Here is a 27,440-nt window from a genome sequence, read left to right on the forward strand (position 1 = left end):
GGTTGCAGTGAGCCGAGACTGTGCCTGGGGGACAAAGCGAGATGGCTCTGTCCACAGTGAAGACAGGCTCTGGCTGCAGAGATGGGTGAGGCTCCTGGCTGACCTGCTACAGACTGGGCAAGAGGTGGCTGAGCTTCTGATCCTCCCCCCGGCCAAAAAAAAATTTAAAAATTTTTGACCGGGCACGGTGGCTCACGCCTGTAATCCCAGCACTTTGGGAGGCCAAGGCGGGCGGATCACGAGGTCAGGAGTTCGAGACCAGCCCGGCCAATATGGTGGAACCCCATCTCTACTAAAAATACAAAAACTAGCTGGGTGTGGTGGCGTGTGCCTGTACTTCCAGTTACTCGGGAGGCTGAGGCGGAAGAATCGCTTGAACCCAGGAGGCGGGGCTGCAGTGAGCTGAGATCGTGCCACTGCACTCCAGCCTGGGCGACAGAGAGACTCTGTCTCAAAAAAAATTTTTTTTATATATATATACAATATGTAAAAATTACATATAATATACATATATTCCATCTATGTAGATTGTGGTTAGGGACAGAAGGATGGGTGGGGTGCCAGAATTTTTGCATTTCCAAGGGGTTTTCTGAATTCACAAAGTGCTTTCACAAACTTCATTTGATCCTCTTTTAAAATCCAAGGCACAGTAAACAGTGAAAGCAGGACTGAAAGCTAGTTTTGGACCCCAAATTTTAACCTTTTCAAAATCCTCTTCCATGTGGCTTCGTAGTTACGCTTACATTAAAAAAAAAAAAAAAATTACCAAAGTTGTTCGCACACTCGAGTGTCTAGTAACCACTTAGGGCGAGGACCCCTGGTCTGGAGTCTACGGGCCTGATCTCGTATCAGCCGCTTCCTTCTTGGGGTGATCGCGAAGATTCAGCGATGACACGAACAAATTCCTAAGCCCGGGGTAGTTATTGTATTTACTGTAAGAAGTTTTCAATGCAGCAAAAAGAAAATGTACGTTTCTGAGGCTGTGGAGAACCGTTCACACAGCAGTTTCCGAAATCCGCTCTTGAATGAACAGATCAGAAAGAAAACGCACTCCTCGGCGCAGGGAAAGGCGCCGCAAGCACTCAAGGACCGGCGGCGAAGGTTAGTGAGTGGGCGGGGCACAGCAAAGGGAGCGGGCCTTGCCGGGGGCGGTGGCCTTGCCGGGGGCGGTGGCCTTGCCGGGGGCGGGGACCTTGCCGGGGGCGGGGGCCTTGCCGGGGGCGGGGGCCTTGCCGGGGGCGGGGGCCTTGCCGGGGGCGGGGGCCTTGCCGGGGCGGAGCTGACGCCCGGGGCAGTCGCGACGTAGCCCCGCCCCCAGCGTTGGCGCGAGATCCGAACGTCGGCGGCAGTGGCGTTTGCTGAGGTGTCTGGAGCGTGAGTCGGCGTCCTGCCGGCTTGGTCACCTCAGCGACCATGAGGCGGACAGGCCCCGAGGAGGAGGCCTGCGGCGTGTGGCTGGACGCGGCGGCGCTGAAGAGGCGGAAAGTGCAGGTGGGACGCTGGGGGATGAGAGGGGGTTGGGGACAAGGTAGGGCCTGGAGGCGTAAGGCGGGAGGAGTAAGACGGGAGGAGTTTGGGGGACACCCGGAGGTGCTGGAAGCGAAGTCGGGGACAGAGGGAACAGCATTGGGGATTCACAGGCAAGAGGGATTGGGGTCTGAAGAAGGTTGAAAAATGGGGCTTGGAGAGGGTGGGAGGGACGGAAGAAAGGAGCGTGCTGTTGAGGGGTGTGGAGGAGCGGTGCGCAGGGACGGGCGGCGAGGGTTCAGGTGTGGGAGAGGCGGAGGGAAAGTTCGCCCGGAGTAGTTTAACTGAGCAGGCTCCCAAGGAGGCCGGAGTCCCCGCGAGACGTCCTAGTAGATGCTGGAGCATTGGGAGATGCATGCGAATGCAAATTTGGGAAATTCTCACCCCAGGGTCTGTTTCCACCCAATTTGCCAAGTTTTAGGCCTTCTACCTGCCAAGAACCGGTAACTCTGAGGGGAAGAGTAGAAGCTATGGGAAGGGGAGCTGGCCTTCTATCTACTGAGCAGTCACTGGGTGCCGGATACTGCGTTCGATGCTGAATATGCGTTATATGTGTCGTCATTCTTCCTGGAAATGAGGAAACAGGTTCAGGAACTAACCTAGGCCCGCCTAACTAGAAGGAGCTGGAAATCACACTCAGGTCTGTCACCTAGGCAAGATGCTCTTCAGTTTCTATAAAGAAACAAAAGTGTGAGATAATAATCGTTCATGTTTATTGAGCATCTTATGCTGGTGCTAAGTATTTTAGGTATGTTATCTTGTTTGGTACAGTTATATATGGTAGATAGTGTAATGATACCCATTTTACATACGGAAACAGGCTCAAAACAGACACTAGGGGCAAGATTCTTGCTCTCAAGTTGCTCACAGTCTTACAGGGAAAAAAAGAGGTGTATAAATAATAACAACAATACCTGACCTTTATTGAGTGCTTTCTATGTATCAGGCACTTTGCCGGGACTCATCAATGGCAGGTACTCACCAAAATTCAATAAAGTAGATTTTGTCATTATCCTGGTTTTATAGATGAAAAATTTGATCGTTTTATTATTATTTATTATTATTATTATTATTTTTAGACGGAGTCTCGCTCTGTTGCCCAGGCGGATCGCAATGGCGCGATCTCGGCTGCCTGCAAGCTCCGCCTCCCGGGTTCACGCCATTCTGCTGCCTCAGCCTCCAGAGTAGCTGGGACTGCAGGCGCCCGCCCCCATGCCCGGCTAATTTTTTGTATTTTTAGTAGAGATGGGGTTTCACCGTGTTAGCCAGGATGCTCTCGCTCTCTTGACCTCAAATGATTCGCCCATCTCGGCCTCCCAAAGTGCTGAGATTACAGGTGTGAGCCATCGTGCCTGGCCGTTCGTTTTATTTTTTAAAAAATTATCAAAATGGCTGGGTGCGGTAGTTCACACCTGTAATCCCAGTGCTTTGGGAGGCCGAGGCGGGCTGGAGACCGACCTGGCCAACATGGCGAAACCCCATCTCTAGTAAAAAAAAAAATACAAAAATTTGCCGGGCGTGGTGGCAGGCGCCTGTAATCCCAGCTACTCGGGAGACTGAGACAGGAGAATTGCTGGAACCCGAGAGGTGGAGGTTGCAGTGAGCCGAGATCGTGCCAAGGCACTCCAACCTGGGTGACGGAGCAAGACTCAGTCTCAAAAAAAAAAAAAAGATCAAAATGTACAGTAGCTATTTATTACTCCTTGAATTAGGAATATGCCGTTTGTACCCTTAGAATACATTCTTGAATGATATGGGATGGGTGAGAAACTTGTATACTACTTTGATTTGTTGATTTTGGAGACAGGATCTCTGTCACTCAGGCTGGAATGTGGTGGTATAATCACGACTAACTACAGCCTCAGTCCTGTCCCCGGGCTCCAGGTGATCCTCCTGCCTCAGCCACCCAAATAGCTAGGACTACAGGCATAGTACCACAAAGCCCAGCTCATTTTTTGTGTTTTTTGTTTGTAGAGATGGGGTTTCGCTGTGTTGCCTAGACTGGTCTTGAACTCCTGAGCTCAAGTGATCTGCCCATTGTGGCTTCTCAAAGTGCTGGGATTACAGGTGTGAGCCACTGCACCCAGCCACCAGTTTAATTTAGAAAGAAGACAAAAATAGAATTAGGAAGAGTTCAGGAGAGAGAGAAAGGGAATATTCCACAGGGAATAGGACAGCCAATATTTGTCTCTCTGTCTATAATTCTGTTTTGTTTTTTGAAAAGGAGTCTCGCTCTTGTTGCCCAGGCTGGAGTGCAATGGTGCGATCTTGGCTCACTGCAACCTCCACCTCCCAGGTTTAAGCAATTCCCGTGCCTCAACCTTCCGAGTAGCTGGGATTACAGGCATGCACCACCTGGCCCTGGTAATTTTGTATTTTTAGTAGAGATGGGGTTTCTCCATGTTGGTCAGGTTAGTCTTGAACTCCCAACCTCAGGTGATCCACCTGCCTTAGTGTCCTGGGATTACAGGTGTGAGCCACCATGCCCGGCCTAATTCTGTTTTTTTGTTTGGAGTCTTGCTGTGTTACCCACGCTGGAGTGTAGTGGCGTGATCTCGGGTCACTGCAGCCTCTGCCTCAGCCTCCCGAGTAGCTGGGATAACAGGCATGTGCCACCACACCTGGCTAATTTTTGTATTTTAAGTAGAGACAGGGTTTCACCATGTTGACCAGCTGTTCTCGAACTCCTGGCCTCAAGTTATCCGCCTGCCTCAGCCACCCAAAGTGCTGGGATTACAGGCATGAGCCACCGTGCTTGGTCTGTTTATAATTCTTATACCCCCAAATCCTACCTTTTTCCCTGGCAGTGTTATGGTGAAAACATTTGTCTTGTTGATGTAGTGCATGGCAGGTATGGAATCCTCCAACATCTCTAGGCCCTTACCTTACTCTGATTTCTGGAGGCCTGGACCTTATGACCATACTCACTAACACCATTTCTCCTTCTTGTTACTTGATTCCCAAAGATACTCATTAAAATCTTTGGTTCCTGACTATTATCTATTACTCTGACTTCCAACCCAGAGAAGAGTACTAAAGATTCCCTTTCACAAGGTGCCTCTTCCTAGAGTGGCTATCAAATAGGCATACAGTCCTTTGAGATTTAATGTCAGGGATGGATGGGCAGTAGCTAGTGGCGGTGTTTTTGAAAACATGCCTCTTCCCACTTGATCTCTACACAGAATTGTTTGCTATTTATGAGAGAATAAGTAGTTTGTAGTCTGGCCAGTAGACAATAGTGGTCTATGTTTGGAGTGAGTTTGCTTCTCTCCTAATTTGAACTACCCATTTGGCCTCGTTACTTAGGCCTTGTATGTATACTAGTCATTTTGTTTTTATATTATGAAAGTAATATATGTTTGTTTAAAAAATAATAAATAGGGCTGTGGCTCGTTCCTGTAATCTCAGTACTTTGGGAAGCTGAGGCTGGAGGATCACTTGAGGCCAGGAATTTGGGACCAGCCTGGGCAACATAATGAAACCCCAACTCCACAAAAAATAAAAAAAGTTTATCATGGGTGTAGGAGTGTGGCAGTTTTAATATATGTCCACAAATTCTTCAGTACTTTTCCTTCTAAAAGATAGAACTTAATTCCCCTTTCCTTGAGCACAGACAGTATTTAGTGACTCCGATGACTAGAATGTGGTAGGTTATAGTGTTAGAATTCTGAGTCTAAGCCTGGCCAACATGGTGAAACCCCATCTCTGCTAAAAATAAAAAAATTAGCCAGGCTTGGTGACGGGTGCCTATAATCCCAGCTACTCAGGAGGCTGAGGCAGGAGAATTGCTTGAAGCCGGAAGATGGAGGTTTCAGTGAGCCAAGGTTGCACCACTGCACTCCAGACAGGGTGATAGAGCAAGACCCCATCTAAAAAAAAAAATTCTGAATCTAGGTCATAAATGACATTGCAGCTTTAGCTTCATTGTCTCTTTGGGAGAAGCCAGCTGTCATGTTGTGAGGACACTCAAGCAGCTCTGTGGAGAGGTTCATGCAGTGAGGAGCTGAGGCCTTTTGTCAACAGTTGTGTGAGTGAGGGAGTCATCTTGAAATTGGATACTGCACCTCTGGTTGATATTTTGAATGCAACCTCACTAGACTGTGAGACAGACCCATCCATCTAGGCTTAACTCAAATTCTTCATGCACAGAAGTTGTGAGATAATAAATGCCTGGCTGGATTTCAGAATTGCCATTGACTGGTGACCCACTTGTACCTCTTATTTCCCCCTTTTTGAACAGAATGTCTGTAACAGTTATGCTTGTTCCAAATTTTATGTTAGATGTATGAGGGAAGATAATTTGTCTTTAGTTCACAGGCCTGCAGATCTAAAGGAACTGTACTTAAACTACACTTTTGGACTTCACATTTACCTGTTTTAGATGCTAGTATCTTTGATATTAAGCTAATGCTGTAAAGAGATGAGATTTTTGTAGAGTTTTGGGAGGGAGTATATTTTGCATATGGGAAGAATGTAAGTAATTTGGGGCCAGAAGGTGGACTGTGATGGTTTTAAAATATGTCCACACTCTTCCCTTCAAGAGGTGGAGCTTCATTCTCCTGCCTTTATGTTTGGATTGGACTTGGTAACTTGCTATATATTGATTTATTTATTATTATTTTTTGAGATGGAGTCTCACTGTATTGCCCAGACTGGAGTGCAGTGGCGTGATCTCGGCTCACTGCAACCTCTACCTCCCAGGTTCAAGCAGTTCTCCTGCCTCACCTTACGAGTAACTGGGATTATAGGCGTGCATCACTACGCCTGGCTAATTTTTGTATTTTTAGTAGAGGCGGGGTTTCACCATGTTGGTGAGGCTGGTCTCAAACTCCTGACCTCAGGTGATCCACCGGCCTTGGCCTCCCAGAGGGATTACAGGCGTGAGCCACTGCGCCCGGCTGTAACTTGCCTCTAATGAACAGAATATTGCGGGAACTGATGGTGTGTGATTTTTTCAGATTGGGTCATAAATGGCATTATGACCTCTTTTGATTGCTCACTCTGGGAAAAGCTAGCTTCCATGTTGCTGCATGAAGCCTGCTCACAGCCATGTTAGTGAGCCATCTTGGAAGTGGATCCTTCAGCCCCAGTTAAGGCTTCAGATGATTGTAGCCTGAGCCAACATCATGAATGCAACGTCATGAGAGACCCTGAGCCATAACCACCAAGCTAACCACCGTGAGAAACTGTGTGAGATTAATGTTTATTTTTTTGTTTTGTTTTTGTTTTTGTTTGTTTGTTTGTTTGTTTTGAGATGGAGTCTCGCTCTGTCACCCAGGCTGGAGTGCAGTGGCCGGATCTCAGCTCACTGCAAGCTCCGCCTCCCGGGTTCACGCCATTCTGCTGCCTCAGCCTCCCGAGTAGCTGGGACTACAGGCGTCCGCCACCTCGCCTGGCTAGTTTTTGTATTTTTTAGTAGAGACGGGGTTTCACCATGTTAGCCAGGATGGTCTCAATCTCCTGACCTCATGATCCGCCCGTCTCGGCCTCCCAAAGTGCTGGGATTACAGGCTTGAGCCACCGCGCCCGGCCTTTGTTTGTTTTTTGAGACAGAGTCTTGCTCTGTCACCCAGGCTGGGGTGCAATGGCACGATCTCAGCTCACTGCAACCTTCGACTCATGGGTTCAAACGATTCTCCTGCCTCAGCCTCCTGAGTAGCTGGGATTACAGGCGCCCACCACCACACCTGGCTAATTTTGGTATTTTTAGTAGAGACGAGGTTTCACCATGTTGGTCAGGCTGTTCTCAAACTCCTCCTGACCTCAGGTGATCCGCCTGCCTCAGCCACCCAAAGTTGATGGGATTACAGGCATGAGGCACCACGCTGGCCGAATGTTTATTGTTTTAAGCTTCTAAGTTTTGTGGTAATTTATTACACAGCAATACAACACTAATACAGCTAATTTTTTTTTTTTTTTTTTTTTTTGAGACGGAGTCTCGCTCTGTCGCCCAGGCTGGAGTGCAGTGGCCAGATCTCAGCTCACTGCAAGCTCCGCCTCCCGGGTTCACGCCATTCTCCTGCCTCAGCCTCCCGAGTAGCTGGGACTACAGGCGCCCGCCACCTCGCCCAGCTAGTTTTTTTGTATTTTTTTTTTAGTAGAGACGGGGTTTCACCGTGTTAGCCAGGATGGTCTCGATCTCCTGACCTCGTGATCCGCCCGTCTCGGCCTCCCAAAGTGCTGGGATTACAGGCTTGTGCCACCGCGCCCGGCCTGTATTTTTTTTTTTTTAAGTAGAGACGGGGTTTCACCGTGTTAGCCAGGATGGTCTGGATCTCCTGACCTCGTGATCCGCCTGTCTCGGCCTCCCAAAGTGCTGGGATTACAGGCTTGAGCCACCGCGCCCGGCCAATACAGCTAATGTTAAGAACGATTTTGTGAACAATATTTGGAGACTTTAATACCCGCTTTCAATTATGCATATCAACAAGAAAAAAAGACTTCAACAATACTGTAAACCAGGTAGACCTAACAGATAAAAATATAGAACAGTCTACTCAACAACAGCAGAATACATAGGTTTCTCCATGACACATGGAGCATTCTCCACAAATACTAGGTCACAAAACAAATCTCAATAAATTTAGAAAGATGGAAATCATACAAAGTATATTCTCCATAATGGAATGAAAGTAGAAATCAGTAACAGAAGAAAAAGTACAAATAGGTTGAAATTAAACAGCACATTTCTAAATAACCAAGGGTCAAAGAAGAAATCAAAAGGAAAATTATAATAGAAAGTACTTTGAGATAAATGAAAAGAAAAACACAATGCACCAAGATTTATGGGATGCAACTAACACTATGCTAAGAGGGATATTTATAGCTGTAAATATTTTTATTAAAAAGAATCTCGGCCAGGCACAGTGGCTCACACCTGTAATCCCAACACTTTGGGAGGCTGAGGTGGGTGGATCACCTGAGGTCAGGAGTTTGAGACCAAACTGGCCAACATGGTGAAACCCTATCTCTACTAAAAATACCAAAATTAGCTGGGCGTGGTGGCGGGCGTCTGTAATCCCTGCTACTCAGGAGGCCGAGGCAGGAGAACTGCTTGAACCCAGGAGGCAGAGGTTGCAGTGAGCCAAGATCATGCCATTGTACTCCAGCCTGGGCAACAAGAATGAAACTCCTGTCTCAAAAAAAAAAAAAAAGAATCTCAAATAACCTAATCTTCTACCTTAAGAAACTAGAAAAATCTAAACCCATAGTAACCAGAAGGAAGGAAATAATACAATTTGGAGTGAAAATAAATAGTAAAGAAAAAAAAATGAAGATCAAAAGTTGGTTCTTTGCAAAGATCAACAAACTCCACACAACTTTAGCTAGACTGATCAAGAATAAAAGAGAATGCAGTGGCTCATACCTATAATCCCAGCATTTTAGGAGGCTGAGGTGGGAGGATCCCTTGAGCCCAAGAGTTCAAGACCAGCCTGGGCAACACAGGGAGACCCTGTCTCTACCAAAAATTAGAAAAATTAGCCTGGTGTGGTGGGGCATGCCTGTAGTTCCAGCTACTCAGGAGGCTGAGGTGTAAGGATCACTGAACCCAGGGAGGTTGAGGCTGCATTGAGTGGTGATTGAGCCACTGCACTTCAGCCTGGGTAACACAGTGAGACCTTGTCTCAATCAGTCACCAAGAGGCCAGGTGAGGTGGCTCAAAAAACCCCATCTCTACTAAAAATACAAAACTTAGCCGGGCATGGTGCCATGCACCTATAGTCACAGCTACTCGGGAGGCTGAGGCAGGAGAATCACTTGAATCCGGGAGACAGAGGTTGAGGTGAGCCGAGATTGTGCCATTACACTCCAGTCTGGGTGACAGAGTGAGACTACATCTCAAAAAAGAAAATAAAAAGAGATAAAAATAATTATAAGATAATACTATAAACAACTGTATGCTGACACATTTAGATAACTTAGAAGAAATGGACAAATTCCTAGGAAGTCACAGACTACCAAACTTGTCTCAAGAAGAAATAGATAAAAATAAACTGACTGTAAATGTAAGGGTTTACTTCTGGACTTTCAGTTCAATCCCTTTGGTCTATAGACCTATAACAAAGAGATTGAATTAGTAATTTTAAAACTTCCTGCAAAGGAAAGTCCAGGTCCAGATAGTTTCACTGGTGAATTCTACCAAACATTTAAAGAATTATACCAATCCTTCAGACTGTCCCAAAAAAGTAAAATAGAAGAGGAGAGAACACTTTCCAACTCATTTTGAGGCCAGTATTACTCTGATACTAAAATTAGACCCAAGATATCACAAGAAAAGAAAATTATGGGCCAGTATCCTTTATGAATACAGTTACAAAAATACTCAACAAAATGCAAGCAAACCAAATCTAGCAACACATAAAAAGGATTATAAATCATGACCAAGAGGAATTTATCTTAGGACTGCAAGGCTGGTTTAAATTTGAAAACCAATTAATATACCATAGTAATAGCATAAAATACAAAAAACACATAATCTTCTCAATAAACACAGAAAAAGCATTTTGACTGCATCATTTTGTGATTAAAACACTCAACAAACCAGGAATAAAAGGGAATTTTCTCAGCCTTACAAAGGGCATCTATGAAAACCCAGTTAACATCATACTTAAGAAGACCGAATGTTTCCACTCCTAAGATCAGCAACAAGACAAAGATCTTGCCACTCTGTTTACCATTGCACTAGAGATTTTATCTAGGGAAATTTAGCAAGAAAAATAAATAAAAGATACCCAGATTGAAAAGGAAGAAGTAAAATTATCTGTTTGGAGAAAATATGATCTTTTATATAGAAAATCCCAAGGAATCCATTTAAAAAATTAGAAAAAATGAGTTCAGCAACGTGACAGGATACAAAAATCAATTATGCTTCTATATGGTAGGATTTTATCCAAAAAACGAAACTAAGGAAATAATTTCATTTACAGTAGAATCAAATAGAATAAAATACTTAGGCATAAATTTAACAAAACATTGCAAGACATACACCGGAAACTATAAAACTCATTGAAATAAATTAAAAATGTAAATAATGGAAAGACATTACATGTTCATTGATCAGAAGACTTAAGATAGGAATACTCCCCAATTGATCTACAGAATCAGTGCAATCCCTATCAACATCTCACTTGTCCTTTTTGCAGATACTGACAGTCTGATCCAGAAATTCATGACATCTGAGGGATCCAGAAAAGCCAAAACAAGCTTGAAGAGTAACAAAGTTGGAGGAATCACATGTACTGATTTCAAAATTACTATACAGTTACAGTACTTAAGATGTTTGATACTGTCATAAAGATAGACATATTATAGACCAAAGGAATTGAAAGTCCAGAATTAAACCCTTACATTTATGGTCAGTTAATTTTTTTTTTTTTTTTGAGTCAGGGTCTCAATTTGTCACCCAGACTGAAGTGAGATATGATTCATATACCATAAAATTTGCTTTATTGAGATATGATTTATATACCATAAAATTTGCCCATTTAAGTATGTACCCCCAAGAGATAGGAAAACATATGTCTGCATGAAAACTTGCACACAAATGTTCTTAGCATTTCTCATAATAGCCAAAAAGTGGCAACAATCCAAGTAGTCATCAACTGATGAACATCAATTGGTAACCAAAATGGTGTATCTAGGGCCGAGTGCAGTGGCTCACACCTGTAATCCCAGCACTTTGGGAGGCTGAGGTGAGCGAATCACTTGAGGTCAGGAGTTCGAGACCAGCCTGGCCAACATAGTGAAACCCCGTCTCTACTACAAAAAAATACAAAACTTAGCCAGGCATGGTGACAAGCACCTGTAATCCCAGCTACTTAGGAGGCTGAGGCAGAAGAATCGCTTGAACCCAGGAGGCGGAGGTTGCAGGGAGCCAAGATCGTGTAACTGCACTCCAGCCTGGGTGACAGAGTGAGACCGTGTCTCAAACAAACAAACAAACAAAATAACACAAAATGATATATCTATACAATGGAATATTATTTGGCAATATAAAGGAATGAAGTATTGATACATGCTACAACATGGATAGACCTCCAAACATCAGGCTGAGTAAAAGAAGCCAGTCACAAAAGACCAGATATTGTATGATACATAAAAGGTCCAGAATAGGCAAATCCGTAGAAAAGAAAGTCAGTGATTTCCTGGGCCTGGGGTGGGATGGGAGTGAGGAATGACTGCTAAGGCTAGAGGGTTTCTTTTGGGGGAAATGAGAACTGTTCTAAAATTAGATTTGGTGATAATTACACCACTTCATAAGTATACTAAAACTTAACTATATACTTAAATGGGCAAATTTTATGGTATGTGAATTGTATCTTAATAAAGCTGTTAAAATGAAAAGAAAGACTCTTTGTGGAAGAGTTAGACCTTAAACGAAGGGCCAGATTTTGTTGGAAAGCAATGGGAGTGCAGTGGGACAATATGAATAGTGCCACAGAAGCAGGAAGTATAAGGGATGTTTGTGAAACACGAAATAAAAGTTAAGGAGTCTCGAAGACCACCATAATTTTTGACACCAACTGCAAGTTTGGAGGTCCCCAAAACCATTCTCAGGTTTCATAATTTGCTAGAAGTACTCACAGAAGTCACCGAAAGCTGTTATGGTTACAGTTTATTGCAGTGAGGAGATACAAATGAAAATCAGCCAATGGCAGGGGCATAGAGAGCCAAGTCTAGGAGAATCCCAAGCCTGAATCTTCCAGCGTCCTCTCCCAGTGAAGGATTAGACAATGCCAACTGCTCTCAGCAGTGATATATAACAGTATACACAGAGTACTGCCAATCATGGAAGCTCACCTGAGCCTTGATGTCCAGAGTTGTTTTGGGGGCTCGGTCACATGCATGTGGTTGACTTACCTTCCTGGCTGACCTTAGTTTTCAGCCCTTATAGAGGTCATGCTGATAATGCATGGCCTAAAGACCCCTCTATAAATCACATTGTTAGCATAGATTATTTGGTGTGGCCCAAGACTCCCAGGTTAAAAAACAAAACAAAACAACACTGCTACCAGGTGGGACATTCCAAGGATTTAGAGATTATCTCTCAGGAGCTTCCAGGCCTCTTCTTGGGTAAGAATTTTTTTTTTTTTTTTTTTTTTGAGACGGAGTCTCGCTCTGTCGCCCAGGCTGGAGTGCAGTGGCCGGATCTCAGCTCACTGCAAGCTCCGCCTCCCGGGTTCACGCCATTCTCCTGCCTCAGCCTCCCGAGTAGCTGGGACTACAGGCGCCCGCCACCGCGCCCGGCTAGTTTTTTTTGTATTTTTTAGTAGAGATGGGGTTTCACCGTGTTAGCCAGGATGGTCTCGATCTCCTGACCTCGTGATCCACCCGTCTCGGCCTCCCAAAGTGCTGGGATTACAGGCTTGAGCCACCGCGCCTGGCCTTTTTTTTTTTTTTTTGAGATGGAGTTTCAAAAAGACTTTGCCTGGGCTGGAGTGCAGTGGCGCGATCTTGGCTCACTGCGACCTCTGCCTCCTGGGTTCAAGCGATTCTCCTACCTCAGCCTTTCAAGTAGCTGGATTGCAGGTGTGTGCCACCAACCCCGGCTAATTTTTTTTGTAGTTTTAGTAGAGACAGGGTTTTACCGTGTTGGGATTACAGGCACGAACCACTGTACCTGGCCAAGATCCTTTACCACATAGGGAGTAATTCAATTTGGCTAACGTGTAGACTATTCCCCGGAGTTGAAGGTGAGTTTAGGAGGGTAAACTAGTGCTATGTTGTTGGAATTTGTTGTCATGGGAGGTATCTCTTAAGAAGATTAACCCATTAGTGGTTATTTGAGAGTGTATAGTATCCTGACAGGCTAGAGGAATTTGGAGGATACTGCTGAAGTTTGGATAAGAAGTAACAAGGACTTAGTCCAGGATGGTAGAAGTTGAAAGTTGTTTATTTTTAGTTGTTTATTTTATTTTATTTTATTTTTGAGACAGGGTCTCACTCTGTCACCCAGGCTAGAGTGCAGTGGCATGATCTTGGCTCACTGCAACCTCTGCCTCCCAGGCTCAATGGATCCTCTCACCTCAGTCTCCCAAGTAGTTGGGACCACAGGCGTGCGCCACTGTACCTGGCTTTTTGGTAGAGACCGGGTTTCACCATGTTGCCAGGCTGGTTTTGAACTCCTGAGCTCAAGTGATGTGCCTCCCAAACTGCTGGGATTACAGGTGCGAGCCACTGTATCTGGCCAGTTGTTTATTTTTATTTTGGTTTATTCGTCTCTATAATTATATGTATAAAAGTATATATACACTCAAGAAGGACCTAAATAGGCTTAGTAGGGGATTGCTTAAATGTTTTTTAAGGCCGGGCATGGTGGCTTATGCCTGTAATCTCAGCACTTTGGGAGGCCGAGGTGGGCAGATCACTTGAGGTCAGGAGTTTGAGACCAGCCTGGCCAACATGGTAAAACCCTATCTCTACTAAAAATACAAAAAAAAATTTAGCTAGTATCGTGGCACACGTCTGTAATCCCAGTTATTCGGGAGACTAAGGCAGCAGAATCGCTTGAACCTAGGAAGCAGAGGTTGTGGTGAGCCAATATCGCACTACTGTACTCTAGCCTGGGTGACAGAGTGAGACTCCATCTCAAAAAAAAAAAAAAACAAAACCGGCCGGGCACGGTGGCTGAAGCCTGTAATCCCAGCACTTTGGGAGGCCAAGACGAGCGGATCACGAGGTCAGGAGATCGAGACCATCCTGGCTAACACGGGAAACCCTGTCTCTACGGAAAAATACAAAAAACTAGCCGGGCGAGGTGGTGGGCGCTTGTAGTCCCAGCTACTTGGGAGGCTGAGGCAGGAGAATGGTGTAAACCTGGGAGGTGGAGCTTGCAGTGAGCTGAGATCCAGCCAGCCTGGGCGGCAGAGCGAGACTCCATCTCAAAAAAAAAAAAAAACAAAACTATTTTTTAAACTATAATTTGGTCCAGTTATTTGGACCAGCTCTCAGTGTCTTTTAAAGCCCTTTTGCATCTTCACATCTGATTACATTTAGCAGCCAGAAATTGGTACCTGAGTAGGTAAAGGATAGAGAAAAATAAAAATAGAAAATATGACTTGAAGTAGTATTTGGAAATTGGGAGAACAGGTATATAGCTGCTGATTGTATACATATACTACAATACTTCTGTTGAAGTTAACACTTTCCAGGGGGATTCAGGATTTGCTCCAGAGTGAGGATTCCTCCTCCACTGCATTTCAGTTGAGGCAAAATGGTCGTCTTTCTTTTATAGGACTGTCGTCTGTGTGACTGAGAGAGCCACATGCAGCCACTGCTATAATGGAAGTAGTTAAAATGAGAGAAGGTTTAAACAGATATTCAATAAGTAGTCCTTATTAGAGCAAAACTGAGAGTAAATGTACAGTGACCTCTGACATGCATGCATTATGTCCTTTAAGTGAAAAAAATCTCATTAGCAGGGAGTACCCTTTTTTGAGAAGGAATCTTGCTCAGCTGCCCAGGCTGGAGTGCAGTGGCACGATCTCACTGCAACCACTGTCTCCCAGGTTCAAGAGATTCTCCCGTCTTAGTCCCCTGAGTAGCTGGGATTACAGGCACCCGCCATCATGCCTGGCTAATTTTTGTATTTTAGTAGAGACAGGGTTTCACCATGTTGGCTAGGCTGGTCTTGAACTCCTGACCTCAGGTGATCCATCCACCTTGGCCTCCCAAAGTGCTAGGATTACAGGTGTGAACCACCTCACCCGGCTTTTTTTTTTTTTTTTGAAATGGTGTCTCGCTCTGTTGCCTGCTGGAGTGCAGTGGCGCAATCTCTGCTCACTGAAGCCTCCACCTCCTGGGTTCAAGTGATTCTCCTGCCTCAGCCTCCCAAGTAGCTGGGACTACAGGTGCATGCCACCATGCCTGGCTAATTTTTTTGTATTTTTAGTTGAGATGAGGTGTCACTATGTTGGCCAGGCTGGTCTCGAACTCCTGACCTTAAGTGATCTGCCTGCCTTGACCCCCAAAGTGCTGGGATTACAGGCGTGAGCCACCGCGCCTGGCCTGGGAGCACCCTTTTATGAGACTTAGTAATGCCAGTGGATGTAGACATATCAGGTCTCCAGTTAGGAATTGTGATAGAAGAAATTTGCTTTTCTCTTTTCCCTGTTGAGTTTTCATGAGGTTTAGATGAAAAACCAATACAGGGTGGTTCTTGAAGATTCCTGCAATAATTTTGTGTTGTTAGATTACTTTGGGATAGAAAACTTCATAGTTCTCAGTGGGTGTACACTTCCATCCTATCTGTGTTCTGGACCTTATATGTGACATCAATTATAGTGACAGGAGTTCATCTTAGCTTGGATCACAGCACTAGAAAAGCCTTAGTGTTTTCTGTCAGCTCTATTGCTGTTGTGCTGAATATGTAATAAGTAGCTGTAAATAAAACGAAAATGGGAAATCCTTCCTGCATATCTACCTATTTATTGAATCGAATACCTATTATGTGTATTAAGCTATATTAAATTCTGTGCAGGATAGGAAAAGGGTATGTGGATCACATGCTGATGCCGGGATTTTGTAGGATGGTAAGTTTTGAGACACCAAGTGATAAATGGCCAGTTCAGAAGAGGAAGAGACCACACATGGCTGGGGGAATCAGGAATGCTTGGTGATAAGCTGAAGACTATGTTTCCGAGCTGGGCGTGAAAAATGCCTTTCTCCGTGAGGCATACAAATGAGGAGGTTGGAGGCCATCAACAGGTACTGGCATGTAGTTGGGTATTATGTTACGGGATGCATGGAGGGCTTTTGGTAGTAGAGAAAAAGGTAAACTGGAATCATCAATGTGTGCAGTGTGAGTCTACACTTTATATTACAGGTAGTAGAGAAACTATTGACAGATTTTGAGCAAGATGACGTGATCACAGCTTTCCTTTAAGATTAATCTAGAGGTTATGTGGGGGATGAATTGAAATAGGTGGTGAATGAAGGCCTGACTAGCTAAGAGACTATTGTCATAGTTTAGGGCTAGGCAAGAGTTTATGAGATCCTAAACTAAGGTAGTGTGTTTTTAGTTCTGCAGAGAACTAAGAGAGCTTTGAAGCAAGTTTTGAATGAATACTTTGTTACTAATTCAACAGAGCTAACTTAAGTTGTTGGAGATGTATAATGATGAGACCCCTGATAGCTTTTCTTGGTAACACTTCTTAAACAGTCCTCCTTAGGGCGTGCTTATGAGGTAGAGTCATCCTTTCAGCGTGACTCAGTGGGGCATGACAGTGCTGACTAGAAAGGTTTTCATCCTAAATGTTATCAAATTAATGCTGGGAAAGACTAAAAAGAAAGAGGGACTTGGTGATGATGCTCTCAGTGACTCTAAAAGTGGGAGGAGAATGAGTAGGCCCTGGGAAGCATAAAGGAAGAAGGAGCATGGCAAAAAGGAATAATACTTTCATTGTGTCAATGTGTGGAACATGAGAGTTCATATACAAATTTAAGACCAGAATGACCATTATGAAAAAAGGAATTAGATCAAATTATCTACTGGAGTTGAAGGTCATAGTGAATCATGAAAAAAAAAAAAGAATTATATTTGTTTGAAGCAAAACTTTAAGATAAACTCATAAATTATCAGAAGAGATAAAAGATAAAATAAGAGCTAAACTGAATTTAAGTGCTGTGGAACCATGAGAACATTTTCTAATAGTGAGAGGAGTTATGTATATGATCCCAGCTCTTTTTTGATAATAGAGTTGTTGAGCATAAGAAAGGGTCACACTTGGCTGGGCGCAGTGGCTCACACCTGTAATCCCAGGACTTTGGGAGGCCAAGGCAGGTGGATCATGAGGTCAAGAGATCGAGACCATTCTGGCCAACATGGTGAAACTTTGTTTCTACTAAAAACACTAAAATTAGCCGGGCATAGTGGCGCACACCTGTAATCCCAGCTACTCAGGAGGCTGAGGCAGGACAATTGCTTGAACCCGGGAGGCAGAGGTTGCAGTGAGCCGAGATTGCACCACTGCACTCCAGCCTGGGCGACAGAGCGAGACTCTGTCTCATAAATAAATAAATAAATAAATAAAAAAAACAATGAAACTTGCTGCCTTGATGACTCTTCCTTTCATGGAAGATTTCTCTGTAGCATATGTTGCTGTTTGATAGCATTTTACTCACAAAACTCCTTTCAAAATTGGAGTCAATCCTCTCAAACCCTGTCTCTGCTTTCTCAGTTAAGTTTATGTAATATTCTAAATTTTTTGTTGTCATTTCAACAATGTTCACAGCATCCTCGCCAGGAGTGGACTCTATTGCAAGAAACCACTTTTTTTTTGCTCATCTATTAGAAGCAATTTCTCATCCATTAAAGTTTTTATTGGGAGATTGTATCAATTCAGTCACATCTTCGTGGTCTACTTTTAATTCTAGTTCTCTTGCTATTTACATCACATTTATGGTTACTTCCTTCACTGAACTCTTAAATGCTGCAAAGTCATCCATGAGAGTTGGAATCAATTTCTTCTAAATTCCTATTCATGTTATTTTGACCTCCTCCCATGAATCATGAATCCTTTTTTTTTTTTTTTTTTTTTTAAACAGGATCTCGCTATTTTGCCTAGGCTGATCTCAAACTCCTGAACTCAAGTGATCCTTTAGCCTCAGTCTCCCGAGTAACTGAGATTATAAGGCAGCACCACCATGGCCAGATAATCACGAATGTTCTTAGTGGCCTCTAGAATGGTGAATCCTTTTCAGAAGATTTTCAATTTACTTTGCCCAGATCCATCACAGGAATTATCTATGGCACCTGTGGCCTTATGAAATGTATTTCTTAAATAATAAGACATAGAAGTCGAAATTACTCCTTGATCCATGGGCTACAGAATGAATATTGTGTTAGCAGGCATGAAAACATTAATCTTCTTGTACATCTCCATCATGCTCTTGAGTGGCTAGGAACATTGTCAATGAGCATTTATATATTTTTATATATATATATATATATATATTTTTTTTTTTTTTTTTGAGATGGGGTCTCTGTCACCCTGGCTGGAGTGCTGTGGCTCATGTAGTGATCATGGCTCACTACATTCCAGCCTGGGCTCAAGACATCCTCCCACTTTGACCTCCCAAGTAGCTGGGACTGCAGGTGCATGTCACCACGCCTGGCTAATTTTTAAATTTTTTGTAGACACAGAGTCTCACCATGTTGCCCAGGCTGGTCTCAAACTCCTAGGCTCAAGCAATCTGCCTGCCTCAGCCTCCCAAAATACTGGGATTACAGGTGTGAGCCACTGTGCCCAGCCAATGAACGGTAATATTTTGAAAATAATCTACTTTCTAAGCAGTAGGTCAAGAGTGGGCTTAAAATATTCAGTAAACCATGCTATAAATAGATGTGCTGTCATCCAGGCTTTGTTGTTCCATTTATAGACCATAGGCAGAGTAGATGTAGCATAATTCTTAAGGCCTAAGGATTTTCAGAATATTAGGTGAGCATTGGCTTTAAATCAGTAGCTGTATTAGTCCCTAACAAGAGAGTCAGCCTGTCCTTTGAAGCTTTGGAGCCAGGCATTGACTTCTCTGTAGCTATGAAAGTCCGAGATGGCGTCTTCCTATATAAGACTGTTTCATCTACAGGGACAATCTGTTGTTTTGTGTAGCCACCTTTATCAGTGATCTTACCTAGATCTTCTGGATAACTTGCTGCAGCTTCCACATCAGCACTTGCTGCTTCACCCGTACTTTTATGTTATAGAGACAGTTTCTTTCCTTCAACCTCATGAACCAGCCTCTGCTAGCTTCAGACTTTTCTTCTGTGGCGTTCCTCACCTCTCTCAGCTTTCATAGAATTGAATTCGAGTTAGAGCCTTGCTCTCTGGATAAGGCTTTGACTTAAGGGAATGTTGTAGCGGCTTTTGATCATTTATCCAGACCACTCAAACTTTCTCCGTATCAGCAATAAGGCTGTTTTGCTTTCTTATTTGTGTGTTCACTGGAGTGGCACTTTTAATTTCCTTCAAGAACTTTTCCTTTGCATTTACAACTTGGCTGTTTGGTGCAAGAGGCTCAGCTTTTGGCCTCTTGGGACATGTCTTCCTCACTAAGCATGATCATTTCTAGCTTTTGATTTAAAGTGAGAGACCCATGACTCCTCCTTTCACTTGAACACTTAGAGGCCATTATAGAATTCTTCATTGGCCTAATTTCAGTATTAAATAGGGCAGCCCAAGGAGAGGGAGAGAGTTGAGGCAGTGGCCAGTCAGTGGAACAGTCAAAACATGCACAACATTTATCGATTAAGTTTGCCATCATATACAGATGTGGTTCATGGTGCCCCAAAACAATTACAATAGTAACATTAAAGATCACTGATCACAGATTTAGTAATGAAAAAGTTTGGAATACTGCAAGAAGTACCAAAATGGAACACAGAGACATGAAGTGAGCACATGATGTTGGAAAATGGCACTGAAAGACTTGCTCAACACAGGCTTGCCGCAAACCTTCAATTTGTAAAAAACAAAACAAAACACATCTTCAAAGTGCAGTAAAGCAAGGTGCAATAAAGTAAGGTATGCCTATACTGTATAAAGTACAAACAGCTGCCTTTATTTTGAGGTAGGGATAATCAGCTGAAGGACTTTTTACCTGGGGTCTTTCTCAGTTCCAAATAACCTTTTCTCACACAGTCTTAACAGTCCACTGAGATAGACATAGATCCTTGAAGCCATGGGTCTTCTAAGAGAGCTATAACTGGGACAGTATCACTTCTGACCTCACTCTGGCCTAAGGAAGGTACATCCTTCGGCTCCTGCCAACTTGGCAAAAAGCTTTATTCCCAGTCTGTTATTCTCTCTTAAGCTATAAACTTTACTGAAGCAGAAAGTCTATTTTGTTCATCACTATCTTCCCAGTCCTAGCATATAGGTACTCAAATATTTGTTGGCATACTAACCGCATTATCTCACATATCTAGGATGTGGCTCCTATAAAATTTAGAGAGCCAAGTGGCAGCTTGTGCATCCTCATAATGTGTTGGGTAGGTCCCAAGAGTGAGCACCTCAAGAGAGCAAGGCAGAAGTGCATGGCATTTTTATGACTTAGTTTTGGAAATCATGTATAGTGTTTGTTACTTCTGTCATACCTTATTGGTCAAAGTAGTCACAAAGTACTTTCCAAGTTCAAGGTCAGGGAATAAGGACTTCATCACTTGATGGGAAGAGTGTCATAGTTACATAAGAAGAATATGTGAAATGGGAGATCTTGTATTGGCTGTCTTTGAAAAAGAATGTTACAGTTAATTTTCACCATATTTGGAAAACTTTTTGGCCCTTCTTTCTTCAAACATATTTTCTGTCCCCCTCCACATTGTTTTTTTTTGAGACTAATTAAATGTATGCTTTATATCTCACTGATTAAGACTTTGCTTCTTCCTTTTCAGTTATTTTTTTCTCTCTGCTTCATTTTGTGTAGTTTGTATTACTATTGTCTTCAGGTTTACTGTTATTTTCTTCTGTAGTCTCCAGTCTGTTGTTAAGCTCATCTGTTGAATTTTTTTATATCTTCTATTTTCTCGCCTTATTATGTTCATATTTTCCTTCAAATCCTTGTGCATATTTATTCTATTTTAAGTTAACTATTACTTGTCAGCTAATTCTCTTTATCTATCACATTTCTGGGTCTGTTTCTATTAACAGATCACTCCTATCCCAATTACAGTATTTTTCTGCTTCACATATCTAGTAATTTTTTATTGCATGCTAGACATTACAAGTGCTACATTAAGTATCTGGATATTGTTGTCTTTAAAGAATATTGGCCAGGCGTGGTGGCTCACGCCTGTAATCCCAACACTTTGGGAGGCCAGGTGGGCATATCGCCTGCGGTCAGGAGTTTGAGCCTGGCCAACATGGTGAAACCCTGTCTCTACTAAAAATACAAAAATTAGCCAGGTGTGGTGGCAGGCACCTGTTGTAATCCCAGCTACTCAGGAGGCTGAGGCAGGAGAATCGCTTGAACCCGGGAGGCGGAGGTTGCAGCGAGCCGAGATTGTACCATTGCACTCCAGCCTAGGCGACAACAATGAGACTTTGTCTCAAAAAAAAAATTGAAAATTGTTTTGGCAGGTAGTTACTTGCTAGTCAGCTTGATACTTTCAAAGCTTGCTTTTAAGCTTTGTTAAGGTAAGTGTTTGGAATAGTTTTTGCTCTAGGGCTAGTTTAGTTCTACTACTAAAGGATGATTCTCCTTAGAGCTCTAATGAATGTCCCTGGTATTCAAGGTCGTCCTATCCGGATAGGGGGAACACAGATGTCCCCCAGCCTGTGTGAGCTCTGGGAATTGCTCGGCTTGCAATTCCAGTTTGCAGTTTCATTGCCTGGCTTTGTGGGGTTTCACCTAACACATGTGTAGGTTAGTATTCAGTAATGGAACTAAAGGGATCCCCATGCGGAGGTCTCCCTTCTGGAGGTCTTTCTCTGCGCTGCAAATCTCAGCCACCTCAGTTTCTACAAATTCCAATCTCAGTCTACTCAATTCATCAAAAAAGGATATACTGTGGTCTGCAAAGCACTTCCAGGCAGAAAGCTGGAATGATCTTCGGGCTCACCTTACTTGTTTCCCTTTTCTCAAGGATCACAATTCTTTACTGCCTATTGTCTGCTGTTTATATCAATTTTTTCATGTATCTTTGATCCAGTTTTCTGGTTGTATGTGGTGGAAGAGAAGATTCTGTACCAGTAATACATGTTGAAGTATGAGTTTTACCTCCAGGATTTCTTTCTTCTTTTAACCACTTAAAGTACAACTTAGTTTCCAAATGTAAAAATGAAGTCAACTTTGAGTTAGAATAAATAACTTGGCTTCAAGTTTCAGGCCTACCTCTAACTTGCTGCATGAATATTGGCAAATCTTATTTGTTTTTTGGCAGACACAGCAAAATTGAATTGAATATAATCCTATTCGCCCTATTTCTCAGGCATTCTGTAACAAGCAAATAGAAATAAAAACAAATCACATTAAATAAGGATGAAGTTATATTTATAGTTAGTTGACAACTCACTTCTCAAACCTCTCTTGCCTATCTTCCAGTTCCATTCTCTAAAGAATAAAAGTGCCTGAGTTAAAAGTGTAGTGAGACTGGTGCTGTTTCACAGCTTCTCCTCTTAATATTAGCCAACTGCTACTGAATGTTTTCTATGTGCCAGGAACTGTGTAAGCCTTTTATGTGAATAAATTTACTAAATTTTCTTTTTTTTTTTGAGATGGAGTCCCACTCTGTCACCCAGGCTGGAGTGCAGTGGCGCAATCTCAGCTCACTGCAACCTCTGCCTCCCGAGTTCAAGCGATCCTTCTGCCTCAGCCTCCCAAGGAGCTGAGACTACAGGCGTTTGCCACCACGCCTGGCTAATTTTTGTATTTTTAGTAGAGACATGGTGTCATCATATTGGTCAGGCTGGTCTTAAACTCCTGACGTTGTGATCCGCCTGCCTCAGCCTCCCAAAGTGTTGGGATTACAGGCATGAGCCACCGCGCCCGGCCTTACTAAATTTTCGTAACTGCCATAGGGATAGGTACTATTATTGTCCCCACTTGACACCTGAGAATGAGATTAAGCAACTTGGAGAAGGTCACATAGCAAAGTGGCAGAGGCAGAACTAGGACTGATTCTTGAGCCATGTTCTTCACCATCACTATGTGACTACCTAAAAACTACTGAAAATGCATCAACTGCTGCTGATATAGAATCATTAATTATACTTAAATATAAAAGAGCATAATCTCTGCCATCCTGTTAACAAATCCTGTTTGTTTAGTCAGCATGACTGATTTCCATGGGGAAGCAGAAAGATTGGGCTATCATTGGAATATGTGATTCCTGGGAAAAACACCGTTAGGATGGCTGGAAATGGAAGATGATGTCTAGCACCAACTACCTTGAGAATAGGCTGTAAGTGGAGTACAGAGGGTCTAGTGTGGTTCTCAGAGGGTCACTGGTGTGTACTGAATCTCTACTGTCTGTCTTTTAATATTAATAGGCTCATTATTCTTTTTTCTCTCCTTTCTCAGACACATTTAATCAAACCAGGCACCAAAATGCTAACACTCCTTCCTGGAGAAAGAAAGGCTAGTATTTATTTTACTCAAAGAAGAGCTCCATCTACAGGCATTCACCAGAGAAGCATTGCTTCCTTCTTCACCTTGCAGCCAGGTATGGTGGCCCATGTGGGAATACTTCATTATCCAGGGCAAAAAAGGAGTGTGTTCATTTGTCCATGTTAGAACATTTATGAGAAATGATGAAACCAGTGCATTATGTTAAACTTAGCCTATTAGAAGAGGTTATAAAACATAAAAAATCGGCCGGGCGCGGTGGCTCAAGCCTGTAATCCCAGCACTTTGGGAGGCCGAGACGGGCAGATCACGACGTCAGGAGATTGAGACCATCCCGGCTAACAGGGTGAAACCCCGTCTCTACTAAAAAATACAAAAAGCTAGCCGGGTGAGGTGGCGGGCGCCTGTAGTCCCAGCTACTCGGGAGGCTGAGGCAGGAGAATGGCGGGAACCCGGGAGGCGGAGCTTGCAGTGAGCTGAGATCCCGCCACTGCACTCCAGCCTGGGCGACAGAGCGAGACTCCGTCTCAAAAAAAAAAAAAAAACAAAAAAAAACAAAAAACCATAAAAAATCATTGCCTTTTGAAAAGCAATATATGTGTGCTTTTACAAACATACTTTTCTGGTTCTGTTTTGCTCAACTTAAATATTTGTATTTGCTGACAGAGCAGTCAGGAAAGGTGTACTTGGGCGTTGGAGGTGCACTTGGGAGTTGGAGGTGCACTGGGGAGTTGCCCTGCCATTAGTTAGGAGGTATATATCTTGGGTTGGCCACAATGGGTACTCTGTCTAAGGTTAATTGGTAATTGATATTTTTGTGTGAAGTTTCTCAAATTAGTGCAAGGTTCAAAGATGCTTGTTCTTAGAAAGCCTCACATAAAGTTGGTTTATGTCTCATCCTTTGGCAGTTCTTTGCTTCCAGGTCCCTGTTCAGGGGAGCAGCTGACTCAGCAGGCTGGGCCTTAAGCAGCAGGGTTCCTGCCACTTGGAGGGTGTTGGGAAGAGTGCTCTAATGCTGGGAGTGATTCTCAGGATTGCTTTGCCTAAACCTTCAAAATGCCCTCTCCCTCCTCCAAACAAAAACTTATACTCTTTTATGTAAGGGCAGATTTAAATTAAAAAAAAAAAAATTAACAAAAAAACTTCTTCCACTTATAAATTCTGGTGTATTTTATAATCTATATTGAATTCTAAGGAAAAGTTGAGAATTCTCACAAAACCTAGTTTCTGCAGTATAATTCTTATTGGAGTTATTCTTCTTTGTTTTTATAATTAGATCTTGGTGTAATTTGAGCCAAGTTGGGAATTCCATGTCCTCCATCCTTATCTTAAGGCAGAAAAGAATCCACTCTATGCCTGATAAAATTAACAGGCTGGACACTAGTAGTTGTTTCACTATTCTACGTACTGACTGACTTAGCATCCTAATTGTGTCTTCACTCCCTTTCCAATGAAATGCCTGGGGAGTGGAGGACCCACGTTTTTCATACTGTCACCAGAAGGTTTCTCAGAGTTGGATGGTTAATGTCATCTTTAAGACCTTACAAAACTTGTATGTGTTTAGCATGTTTCTTTAAGGATAATGTCCAGGAATGTATATTTGGCCAGAGGATCATCATTTAGTAAAAACTACATTAAATAAAAAACAAAAGCAAAACTGATGTGCCCTATGTTAAACAAACCTACAAATGAAAACTCAGCTGGTAAAGTAGGCTGTGGTCTGATTGTATGTGATGTTTGACATTATTAGGTAGGTGATGGGAAGTATCCATGTATTTGAGTAGGGAATATAAGATCTGATGTTTTAGAGTTCATTCATGAGAGACTGGCAAGATTGAAAACAGGGAGATTGGCTACAAAATTATGTGAAGAGGCTAAGACTCCTGCACTAGGTAGTAATAGTAGCTGATACTGATTTCAGAAAAAGCCAACTGAATCCTGCTTAGGGCAGTTTTTCTGCAGAATAATATTTGTTCATTCCTGTTTTATTAGGAAAGACAAATGGTAGTGACCAGAAGAGTGTTTCATCTCATACAGAAAGTCAGCTCAACAAAGAGTCCAAGAAAAATGTGACCCAGCTAGACCATTTGATCCCAGGCTTAGCACATGATTGCATGATATCCCCTTTAGCCACTTCAACCACTGCAGACATCCAGGAAGCTGGACTCTCTCCTCAGTCCCTCCAGACTTCTGGCCACCACAGAACTGAGCTATCTTTGCTCCAGCCTGATACTCTAGACTGTGCTGGAGAGAGTAATACCCCATTGGCTTTTTCCTTCACTGAGGACTTGGAAAGTTCTTGTTTGCTAGACCAAAAGGAAGAAAAAGGGGATTCTGCCAGGAAATGGGAATGGCTTCATGGGTCTAAGAAGAACTGTCACAGTATGAAGAAATATACCAAACTACCTGGGGACAAATGCTGTCAGCCTTTAGGCAAGACTAAATTGGAAAGAAAGGTGTCTGCCAAAGAAAACAGGCAGGCCCCTGTCCTCCTTCAAACATACAGGGAATCCTGGAATGGAGAAAACGTAGAATCAGTGAAACAAAGCTCTTGTCCGGTTTCTGTGTTTTCCTGGGACAATGAAAACAATGACAAGGACTCCTGGAGTCAGCTTTTCACTGAAGATTCTCAAGGTCAGCGGGTCATTGCCCACAACACTAGAGCTCCTTTTCAAGATGTAACGAATAACTGGAATTGGGACTTAGGGCCGTTTCCTGACAGTTCTTGGACTCAGTGCCAGGAGGATGGGCCAACTCAAAATCTGAAGCCTGATTTGCTCTTTACCCAGGACTCTGAAGGTAATCAAGTTATCAGGCACCAATTCTAAATGTTTTGAAGCTTTGTTCCTAAAAGTACCTTGAAATGACAGAGATGTAGGAAAATATAGTTGTGGGTGGAGAGGCGAGTGAGTTTGTTTAGGTGGGAAGGTGGCATGGGATGAAGTTATCATTACTGAGCATCTTCCCTATGTAAAGGGCAGTACCATTGTTAAGACACTGGGTTTGCCATCATGGCTTTCCCTCAGGAAGATGGTGGCTGATAAATTCCCTGAACAAGTCTATGATGAACACTGAGGCAGCACGGTGGGTATTTATCTCTCCATGAAAGCACCTTTTACTTAGCCTGCACAGAGCCTTCCAGATGTCTGACTGGGACCTTGCTTATGGATGTGTGGGGTTTTTTTTTTTTCTTTTCTCTTTTTTTTTCCTCAGATGGAATCTCACTCTGTTGCCAGGCTGAAGTGCAGTGGTGCGATCTCAGCTCACTGCAACCTCTGCCTCCTGGATTCAAGTGATTCTCCTGCCTCAGCCTCCCGAGTAGTGGGACTACAGGCGCATGCCACCAAGCCCAGCTAATTTTTTTTTGCTATTTTTAGTACAGACGAGGTTTCACCGTGTTAGCCAGGATAGTCTCCATCTCCTGACCTCATGATCTGCCCGCCTCGGACTCCCAAAGTGCTGGGATTACAGGTGTAAACCACCGTGCCGGGCCAGATGTGTGAGCTTTTAATCTCTGGCTGATCTTAACCCACTTCGACCTAAGCTTGGGATGATTACTCTTGACCCTTATTTTGAGTGATTAGCACATCTCCCCACAACCCAGGTGTGCGCAGAAGAGAGGTAGAATGGTGCTAGTTTCGTATTTTATTTTTGTGGTAACTGTACAGCACTTTAAAGTTATATACTCTATGTTTAAATATACCCCTTAAAAAGCCTGAGCTATATAACAATCTGGATGTGACTGTGTTACCCTTTTCCCACAAGATAGGAGGGAATCCCCTTTGTAAAACTATGAATCCAAATAAATGTTTACAAAGTGGCTCTTGTGGTAACTGGTAATTAAACGATTA

At 43.2% G+C, this 27,440-nt stretch overlaps 1 protein-coding gene across 5 annotated transcripts; it reads left to right on the forward strand.

Annotated features, from left to right (window-relative positions):
* The first annotated feature begins 1,319 nt into the window (after positions 1 to 1,319).
* Positions 1,320 to 27,411, forward strand: AUNIP (aurora kinase A and ninein interacting protein). 5 transcript variants are annotated; one of them, XM_005544388.5, is made up of 4 exons: positions 1,320 to 1,491; positions 1,943 to 2,167; positions 23,545 to 23,686; positions 25,582 to 27,411. In XM_005544388.5, exons 3-4 carry the CDS (start codon positions 23,572 to 23,574, stop codon positions 26,415 to 26,417), a joined length of 951 nt encoding a protein of 316 aa, XP_005544445.2. In that variant the 5' UTR covers positions 1,320 to 1,491; positions 1,943 to 2,167; positions 23,545 to 23,571; the 3' UTR covers positions 26,418 to 27,411. The 5 variants fall into 5 exon arrangements, with proteins under 5 accessions (XP_005544445.2, XP_005544442.2, XP_073872432.1 ...); XM_005544385.5 differs by lacking the exon at positions 1,943 to 2,167; XM_074016331.1 differs by lacking the exons at positions 1,320 to 1,491; positions 1,943 to 2,167 and adding an exon at positions 6,697 to 6,715.
* The last annotated feature ends 29 nt before the right edge of the window (positions 27,412 to 27,440 follow it).

This window comes from Macaca fascicularis, chromosome 1 (assembly GCF_037993035.2).
Source record: "Macaca fascicularis isolate 582-1 chromosome 1, T2T-MFA8v1.1".
In the NCBI taxonomy this organism is placed as follows: Eukaryota; Metazoa; Chordata; class Mammalia; order Primates; family Cercopithecidae; genus Macaca; species Macaca fascicularis.

What these genes read in the sequence shown, in the direction of transcription:
- AUNIP (XM_005544385.5), top strand. Translation starts at nt 1,414, where the DNA reads ATGAGGCGGACAGGCCCCGAGGAGGAGGCCTGCGGCGTGTGGCTGGAC. An exon ending in TGAAGAGGCGGAAAGTGCAG is followed by an intron (nt 1,492 to 23,544) that starts GTGGGACGCTGG and finishes CTCCTTTCTCAG; the next exon opens with ACACATTTAATCAAACCAGG. An exon ending in CTTCTTCACCTTGCAGCCAG is followed by an intron (nt 23,687 to 25,581) that starts GTATGGTGGCCC and finishes CTGTTTTATTAG; the next exon opens with GAAAGACAAATGGTAGTGAC.